Below are 10000 nucleotides of genomic sequence, written 5' to 3'. Positions count from 1 at the left end.
AGTCCCACTGTCAGCTCCCTCTGCAGTGTCATGATGTCATCACACAGGTCACACATCCATCCCACAAACTCTGACCTCACTATCAAACATCCCAGGACTGGCAGGTTGTTTCTGTATCTTCTTCTTTTCCTTTTGGGCTGTTCCCTTCTCCATCTCACCCTGTCCTCTGCCTCCTATTCTTTCACACCAACTAACTTCATGTCCTCTTTCACTACATCCATATATATCCTCTTTGGTCTTCCTCTATAGGCCTCCTGGCCGCCAGTTCCAACCTCAGCATCCTTCTACCGATATACTCACTATCTGTCCTCTACCATGTCCAAACCATCTCAGTCTGGCACTCTCTGGTATTATCTCCAAAACATCTAAAATGGGCTTTCCCTCTGACCATATTTGCATTAACAACATGAACCTTAGAGTCCCTATTCTGGGGTGAACATTCAACGAAAATAGCCGAGTATAGGAAAAAAGCGTAGTATAGAGCCCTGGGTCACTGGGTGACTCCAGTCAACTAAATACTATACATTTTTCATCTTAGATTTGTGTAATATACTTTCCTCATTCAGCCCAGCCTGGCTGTGGCCTGTGGCAGAAAGTTGTTCCCATTTCGTGGATAAACTCTTTAGCTGTGAGCCATGGATGGCTTACGAAATATTTGCAACATTCTTGTGATTCTAATGACCGCCGCGTTAACCCTTCCCTTACCAAAAGTGTTGGGTAATAACATTATCACAGTGGTTGTCACTGTGTTAATTGCAAGGACGCATGCATGCATGCAATTGCAAGGATGTATGCAGTGTGGTATGCATTAGTCCAGTGGTTCCCAAACTTTTTCGCTCGAGACACAAAAGAGAAACGTTTGCCCGGGACAAAAAAGGCGATATGTACTTGCGACCCATGAAAACTGGTCTGCGACCTATGATGGGTCCCAACCCACTGTTTGGGAATCAGGGCATAACTCAGAGAGTATGCAGATCTGTAACGTTCCATTTGGTTCTCAGCTGGGGACCCCCTGGAACCCCTCACCTCAAGGACCCCTTTGAGAACCAGTGGATTATCAACAGCAGTTATTGTCTGCCATCCCCCCCCCCCCCCCCCCCCACAACCCCCACCCATCTACATATCCTGTTTGTTCGTGTCCGAACTCTAAATAAAGCTCTGATTCAAGCACACAGCTGCGATCCCCTCATCTTTCCCTCTGCCTCTCTGAGCCCACCACACCACGTCCTCCATGGATGAACCTCACATCTATCCCTGGATGTACAGTGCACACTAGTTTAAGAGGTCCCAAACCTTTCCATGCCAAGGACCCCCATAGCCATGGGCTTTCATTGTCTCCGCCAGGCCGAAAGGCATGGCGAGAGAGTATGTTTTACCCTCCGTCCGTCCGTCCGCGTGTGTCCGTGTGTGTGTCCGTGTGTCCTGTCCGTGTGTTAGCAGCTAATCTCCGGCACCGTCGGCCCGGTCGCTCCAAAACTGTGCACACACACTCCCTGGATGCCAATTCAGAACCTCTGCCCCATTTTTTACATGGGCCTGTCATAGCGCCACCAGGAGGCCAATTTGTGCAAAACCCATTTTTTTTATTTTACTCCTACAGATTTTATCCAAACGTCATGCAAATTGGTACACAGTATCTCTACAGTCATGTGATCAACACGGATCTGTCCGATTTCCCATATTCCATCCTCATTGGCTAAGGTTGCCTTCCAAAGTTTGCAGGATTGGTCCGTTTTGAACAAAAAGCCTCAAACTATGCACACAGCTTGCGATTTCCGTGAAATTTCACACGCACATTCCCACTAGGCTGAGGAAGAAATGCCACCCATTTCACATTGGCCTGTTATAGCGCAACCAGCAGGTCTAATTTAGCAAAACAAATTTTTGGAACAAAATGCCTCAAATCATGAATGCAGTGTCTGATTTCCGTGAAAGGCCCAAGAATAAATGACACGGTTGGCACCCTTTTCACATTGGCCTATTATAGCGCCACCAGGAGGCCACAATAACGTACCAGACCTGGCAGAGACCTGTGCTCCGAGGAGCACTTTTTCTAGTTTTACTCTGCTTTCCAATTAGCCTGCAATTAAACTGCACTGCATTATTTGTCTGCACCGGCTATTATAAATTCCAAGTATTTTATCAATGATTATTTGCTGCTTGTGTCAGTCAGCATGTCTAGTATGTTTATTTTAATCACGTTTTTACAGTTGAAATGATTTTTTATCTAGCCTTGGATCAAGATTGATCAAATATGTATTTTATAGATTTATTTTTTAATTAAATTAAATTACTTTTTACCTGGCAGAGACCTGTGCTCCGAGGAGCACTTTTTCTAGTTTTACTCTGCTTTCCAATTAGCCTGCAATTAAACTGCACTGCATTATTTGAACCATCTCTCCAGACCTCTCAGGTCAGTCTGGGGACAGGTCCTAGCCTATATACTTTCTGAACCCAGAGTCATTTTGGGGTCCCAGGGACATGGCAACTGCACGCCACCCTCTAGTGACGTGTTCATCTTTAACCGCAAATTCAGTTTTTATGCGTATTTTCTATGATTTCTTTTTGTAGATTAATCTGATTTTAGATTGGCGCTGCTGAGTGCATCCCAATCCACGCCCGTCCATCTGCATGTGTTATAGACGTGTGTTTCGTCTGCAACCATGCATTCATTAACCACTTGCAGCCTGGCGTCTCTATTTTGGGCATGTCACCATAGGTGAACATTTCACATTTTAAATATTTTTTTTTGCAGATCTACAAAGCTCACAACGCATCAAGTGGTTTGTGTTTTTTTGTGGTCTTGACTTGTCTTGTCTTGTCTTGTCTTGTCTTGTCTTGTCTTGTCTTGTCTTGTCTTTTGTTTGTGCTTCCGTTTTATGTTTTTGTGGCTGCTGTGGCTGGTAATCCATCCTGTGACATTTGAACACAGTTGAAGGCCGGGCCTTTATGTGAAAAAAATGAGTCTTAAAAAGCCCTATTTAAAAAAAGAACAGGGCTTAAGTGGTCACTTTCCATTTTGGCCTCCCTCTGGGGCGGCCATAGCTGAATGGTTAGAGAGCCCGCCTGCAGAAGGCAAAGGTCCCAGGTTCGGTTCCAGACCTCAGCAATGTGTCAAAGTGTCAAACTGCAGCGAGACACTTAACCCTCTAACTGCTCCCCAAGCACTTCACACCAACGGCCGCTCACTGCTGCTAGGATGTGTAAAATGCAGAGGACTCGTTTCACGTATGAGCAAATATAGAGTGACAAATAACACCCTAAGGTGCTTTACAGTTTTTGCTGAAATGACGCCTCTAGAGTCGGAACGTGGAGAAACAGTGTTCAGGTTTTATGTAGAGATGTACCGATAAAAATAAATCCTTCCCGATACCGATTCCGATACCCATAACTTGCGTATTGGTCGATGTACCGATACCAGTGTGTAATAAAAAGTCCAGGGATCCTCTGAGTTCCTTGACAGGGTTCCAAATGGACCCTTATAGGTCTGTAACTCTGAGAGTGTAGTGTACACTCTCAGAGTTATGGGGGTTCTTGAAATAAAAAATTTTGAGAACCACTATATAGATCTAGGAATAAATTATGTTTCCATTAATAATTGTTAAAGTGCAGCTACAAAATAATAATGTAAATACTACTACTATAAGAGTATAAAAAAGTAGTGCAACATCAACTGAAGCATTCAAAAGACAAAATAATCGATTACTGTAAATGACATTATCATCATGTGATAAATTACGTTATCGGAATGGCATAGAATGGCATACTCACCGATACCGATACCAACTTTTAGGCAGTATCGGCAGCTTTTCCGATACCCGTTTCGGTATCGGGACAACTCTAGTTTTCCACTCCACATATCTGGAACAAACTTCCAGAAAACTGCAGGTCTGCTGCAACTGTCAGTGTTTGTAGCTGTTGCCTTTTACTGAGGTTTTTGATTAGCTTTATCTTAATCTTTAATCATTTATTTAGCTTATTCTTATATCTTCCATTCTCTGAACTATTTAATAACTGTTATTCAAATGTCATATTTTGTAATGAGTTTCTTTTTTAAACTTTGTTTTGATGCGTTTAAGCACTTTGAATGGCCTTGATGAAATGTTGCTAGATAGCCTACAAATAAACTTGCCTTGAACAAATCTCAAAAGTTGCTCTTAGATATATATGTTTATACATCAAACAGTTGTCACTGTGTTCATTTGGAGTTCCATATTCCTCTGAAGTCTCATTCACAGAGGCTTGTGTGTCATTTAGACTCTACCCTGTGGTTGAGAGAGAGGGAGAGAGAGAGAGAGAGAGAGAGAGAGAGAGAGAGAGAGAGAGAGCGAGAGAGAGAGAGAGAGAGAGAGAGAGAGAGAGAGAGAGAGAGAGAGAGAGAGAGAGATGGAAAAGTGTGTGTGCTTGTGCGTGTGCTTGTGCGTGTGTGTGTGTGTGTGTGTGTGTGTGTGTGTGTGTGTGTGTGTGTGTGTGACAGAGAGAGAGAGAGAGAGAGAGAGAGAGAGAGAGAGAGAGAGAGAGAGAGAGAGAGAGAGAGAGAGAGAGAGAGAGATGGAAAGAGAGTTTGTGTGTGTGAGCGTGAGCGTATGTGCACGTGCGCGCCCGCGTCAGTGGTTTACCGTTTGTTTAACGATCCGATGCCCGATTGGCTGTTGCTATCGAGACCACGCCTACGTCACTCAACCGCACGCGGTGTCTCTCACTCTCTCTCTCTCTCTCTCTATCTCTCTCCAGTCTACACACACAGACAGTTGTCATCATCCTGTATGAAGCGACACACACACACTTTACCAAGTGAACACGTCAACTATTCTCCTTTCTTCTGTTCTTATTAATAAATAAAATAAAGTACATTCATCCTCTCTCTCTCTGGACACATTATGGTGCAGAAGTCTGAAGATGCAGTCGGTAAGTTTTATCTTCTAATAATAAAACAACTAAAACGGTGCTGCTACTCTGGTTAGCAAGGGCTGCTAGAAAACTCAGAGCTGAGCTCCTTAATCTAGCGAGGACGAAAATAGCAGATCTACAAGCTCACAACGCGTCGCTCGGCGACGCGTTGTGAGCTTGTAGATCGGCTATTTTCGCTGGGCAACACCAACTATTATAAATTCCAAGCATTTTATCAATGATTATTTGCTGCTTGTGTCAGTCAGCATGTAGGCTTAGCCATGGTTCACATGACGCTTGTATACAAGCGTCATGGTGCCCTGTCCCCCTGGTCTAAAGTTTTGTTCGATTTTTTCAGATTGCCATCGCTCACATAAACATAAACGTTCAGATTTCAAATATAAAGTGCTTACCACCGAGCCACGGATGTTACAAGGCGATGTGGACCGCGATGAGTACCCGTATCTCCCGTATTGTTAAATAAAAAGCATTTTAATCCCATCGCCGTCCATTTTCTCCAAATTGTCTCCTATACTTTCAACCATGCGACACTAATGGTTGGGAGGTGTATTGCACTCTGATACATTACAAAACAAAAAAAAACAAAAAAAGAAAATGGCCGGCGATGGGATTAAAATGCTTTTTATTGAACAATACGGGAGATACGGGTACTCATCGCGGTCCGCATCGCCTTGTAACATCCGTGGCTCGGTGGTAAGCACTTTATATTTGAAATCTGAACGTTTATGTTTATGTGAGCGATGGCAATGTGAAAAAATCGAACACAACTTTAGACCAGGGGGACTCGGCACCATGACTGTCATGGTATGACAGTCATGTTTCAGGGCTACATGTAGGCTATAGTATGTTTATTTAATCACGTTTTTACAGTTGAAATGATTTCTTTATCTGGCTTTGGATCAAAATGTATCAAATATGTATTTTATAGATTTAGACATTTTTATTGATATAAAAATGTCTAACTTTTTTTTAAGGAATTATCCAAAGTTGTTCAAAGTTGTCCCATAGAAAGGACTAAGGAAGTGTCCTTTCCTTTATTTCCTTTTCGTCCTTTGTAGCCTACATAATAGTGTTTGTATTTGGTGATGACATGTTACATGTATTAATAACACAACAAAATTACACAATACAGTATTATTGTGATTGTTTTTTTTTCATGCTAATGATGAATTGAATACATAGGACCACAATGGAAACAAGTCCCCTGGACTTTTTAAAGGGATATTTCACTTTCAAACTGGTTTGAAAGTGAAATATCCCTTTTAATGTCTGACTGTATACCTCGTGCTGTTTACATTTCTGACTAATAAAGTATTCAATCAATCAATAAAAAAAAAAAAAAAGTAAACAAAAACAGAGCAAAAGGGTCTGGAACCACCAGACCAGTAACTTTAGTTTGAGTCCCTGACAAATAAATCTATTGTTGGAACAAGGGACTCTATTATAGTGGGACTGGATGGAGGCCACATGGCTGTGTGTTGTTTATGGTGCAATATAATGCATGTATGTGTCTATTAATACCCTGAGGCTGAAAGACACCCATTATTGAATGGTTCGGGGACAAGGGAATAGCTTTTAGAGGACAACCGGAGAACTGGGCACTGAAGGGGGGAGTGGGGTGGGGGTTAACCCGGAACAGTGGAGCCCCGAGAACACTGTGCCCCATTTAAAAAATATATTTATTTATTTGATATCTTATATTTGATTTTATATCTACATTTTAATTACAAATGAGGGGCCAAATACATATATATGTTTTGTTATTTCAATTAAGGCCTGATATTTCTACAAATGCTACAAATTGCCACAAAACCTGTCATAGCCAGTCATTTTGGGGATAAATAAGAGGTTGAAGGTTCAAATTAGATTTGATAATGATGTACTGTGCATGTTCAAATCATAGTTACTGTATTTCCGAGTACCATTGCAAATGATTGCATTTTCCAAAGCATACGTTTGGTTGTAAATTGTTTTTTTTTGTGTTTTTTTTTAAACAACCAATATAACATTGAGGTGCCCACAGTGTTTAGGTGCCCAATGGACCTGTATCCCATAAGTGAGTTGGACCTGTGTTTTGGGGGAGCGGAGAACTGGGCACTTGAGCGAACTGGTCCTCGGTTATTATGTTTTGTTGGGCAACTGGGCTAGTCTTTCTGGGAGAGAAGAACTGGGCCAAATCCCATTTCTCCAGGGCCTTACTTCACAAAGTGCCAAGTTGGCCCCTGCCCTGGGCACATTCCTTTTAGATGCACAACGCACATTCTTGGTTTGCCTTTTCTTTTGACTGGTTTGACCAATTTTGGACCGAAGCAAGCAGCGTTTGTTGAGGTATAAAATATACACACGCGTCATAAAAGCAGGAATGTTTTCCCCCCCAGAGTCCTTCTCCACACCTAGGTGGTACAGTACAACAGCAGCGTGAACTGGATGGCGTGGCTCCAGTACTGTGGGAAGCCACACCTGCAGCAGTTGGTGCTCTCTGCCCTCTGCTTCCTGTTCACCTGTTTCCATCACACTTCCATGTTTCATTATCTCTTGACTGCCGGGTAAAACCTTGTTCTCTCTTTTTCCGTTCTCCATTGTGGGGTGTTAACGGACCGTTACACTTTGATTGATTGATTGAAGTACTTTATTTAGAAAGACATGGAAAAGGTACATGGAAGTGCAGTTTACAATACAAGGTCCTCTAAACTGCATCGCCCATAAAAGCACAACAGCTTGTTTCAAATGAGATCCCGCACGCACTCAAATTATGATGTTGCTAAGAAAACAGACAGATATACACATATGCAGAACATCATACAATCAGCTTACAGGTTACTGGTATGAAAAAAAAAGAAATATGTACAATAACACACTTCACAATGGATCAACTGTTACTAACAGTTGATCGAACTAATCGATTTAATCTATGATAAATAAATACAAATCGAATATTATAAATGTAGGGGTGAAAAAGTTATATTTAGCTTTTCTTTTGGGAAAAAAATTCAAAAATCGCCAATCTACAAGCTCACGACACAACAATACAATAAATGTATGCTTTGGAAAATGGTCAGAAATAATGTAAAAGTATACATGATTTGAACATACAAGGTACATCATTATCAGACCTACATTTACACTTCAACTTCTGGTTTATGCCCAAAATAAATGACTGGCTATCCACAGGTTTGAATCAGTCTGTAGCAATTGTAGAAATATTTGGCCTTAAATGTCATTACAGAAATGAGCATATGTGTTAATATATAATATTAATATATCGTCTCTGTCCGGTGGAAACCTCATTATGTCCAAAACTGTTACTTTTCAGGATTCAAATTCAAAAGCAGAAAAAGTTGCAGATCTGCAAGCTAAAAAAAAACGCGTTGCTTCCTGCCGCATTTGTTCGAGCTGGTAGTGGATCTGCTACTTTTGATAACTTTTGTGTGACACTGTGGTTTAGTCAAGTGATCAAGTATAGGCAGAAGGACATTCATTTACGAGAAAAAAAACACAAATAGTAAAGAATATGGAGATAAGAGGTTTCTGCCCGACAGCAACGATATAATATATGGGAATCTTAGCCTAGGGTCCCACGATTCCGGTTACTGATGGGACTCCAACGCCCCAAAGGCTGGGTGGGTGCAGGCAGTCACCAGGGAGCTCAACGTAACCACATGACTGGGTCATGATCCTTCTGAACTTGCTATCCCTGCGGCGGCAGGAACATTTAACTGGACAAATGTTGCCTTGTGAACAAGAGCTGCAGTTGCAGTTAGTGGATGGATAATTAAAAGGCTTTTTTATTTCAAACACAGATTGTTTATGGTCACATTAAGGCCCACAGGGCCAATGCCTGACCAGTGACCACACGGTACAAATAGCCTAATAGCTGCAATATGTCAACAGCACAGATATGAAGATGGAAGGTGTGTGTGTGTCTGTGTGCACGACATATGGTTTTCGTTTGTGTGGGCTTAACATGTGATAGGCTCAGAGGGCGTAAAGAGATATTTAAGTGTGCTAAAAGTAAGTACACACAGCCTTGTTGTTCAGTAAATTGTTAGTCACTGACTTTATGCTCTGCATGTTTTCTGGTGCAGGCCTCTGTCTAGATTCATTACAGTACATAGATGTGAGTCAAACAAATTTTCACTGACTTTGTAGAGCTGAGTTGAGCGGTTTGTCTCTGAATGTGTCTCATTCGTGACGTGCTGTGAGCTTGTAGATCGGCTATTTTTCCACACCCGACACCCTCGTACAACAGGGCATAACGTTGCCATATCTGTCTCTCTTTCTTTCTCTCTCTCCGTCTTGTCTCTCTGGCTCTGACACTCATGTCCACATGGGGGAGCCTGTGTGTATGTGTGTGCCTGAGGCGCTGCAAGCAAGCAAGGGAGGAGTCAAGTAGGATAGAAGTGGGTGGGAGGGGGGTGTATGACAGCCCTAGGGTCGCCCCCCCCCCTCCCACACACACACACACACACACCAACACAGTCAGCATTCAGTCAAGCTGAGCGCCTCTAGCCCTCCCATACACGCGCCCGTCCTCTTTGAGCGAGCTGTGTAGTGTAGGCCCACTCACACTCTCTGTGAGGGGCTTCAGAAGAAGCAGCCTGGACAGGGACCATTGGGGACTGTAAGACTACAGGACTGGAGGGAGACTGACACTGGAGAGAGAAATGATTTCAGCGCCAGAGCTAGTCTGGCTCATGGAGACTGCATGTGGCTAGAAGTGGAGCTGGGGCTAAAATTGGAACTTGTGGATCCTTCTGTGTACATAGAGGACAGAGGGTGGCAGGGTATAGGGCTTTGGGTCCTGTTGTTGCTGACTGTCACTCAGTAAGGTCTGAGGAAGAAACATTACCCACGATGGGAGCAGCATTCTGGTCACTGGTGTGCGGATCTTATTGGGTTTTTTTCATGTTGAATTTTTGAACCAGCACCCAGCCCAGCAGGACAGGATGTGCGTGCCTTTGGTGACTTTGTGACACCTTTTTAATTCTCTTCGGGACTGTCACTGGACCCACTCTGACTGCCGGGAGGAGAGGGTCTCGCTGCTAATTGGAGCCCCGGTGCTGAAGCCACTCTGAGTCTGCAGGCAGAA

At 42.9% G+C, this 10000-nt stretch overlaps 1 protein-coding gene across 3 annotated transcripts in view; it reads left to right on the top strand.

Moving 5' to 3' along the window:
- Nucleotides 1-10000, top strand: part of cyth1b (cytohesin 1b) — a 34602-nt gene that overhangs the window by 2667 nt on the left and 21935 nt on the right. Inside the window, exon 1 of one of the 3 annotated variants that reach the window (XM_080455393.1) lies at nt 4763-4908. The exons of the other annotated variants lie outside the window; for them this stretch is intronic. Within the exon in view, the coding sequence (XP_080311519.1) occupies nt 4881-4908 (28 nt within the window). The 5' untranslated portion in view covers nt 4763-4880. Of the gene's footprint in view, nt 1-4762; nt 4909-10000 lie in introns of those variants that run through there. 3 annotated transcript variants of the gene reach the window in all.

The sequence above is a fragment of the Gymnoscopelus braueri genome (genome assembly GCF_963280865.1).
Source record: "Gymnoscopelus braueri genome assembly, chromosome: 17".
In the NCBI taxonomy this organism is placed as follows: domain Eukaryota; kingdom Metazoa; phylum Chordata; class Actinopteri; order Myctophiformes; family Myctophidae; genus Gymnoscopelus; species Gymnoscopelus braueri.
This window is presented reverse-complemented; position numbering and strand designations above follow the sequence as displayed.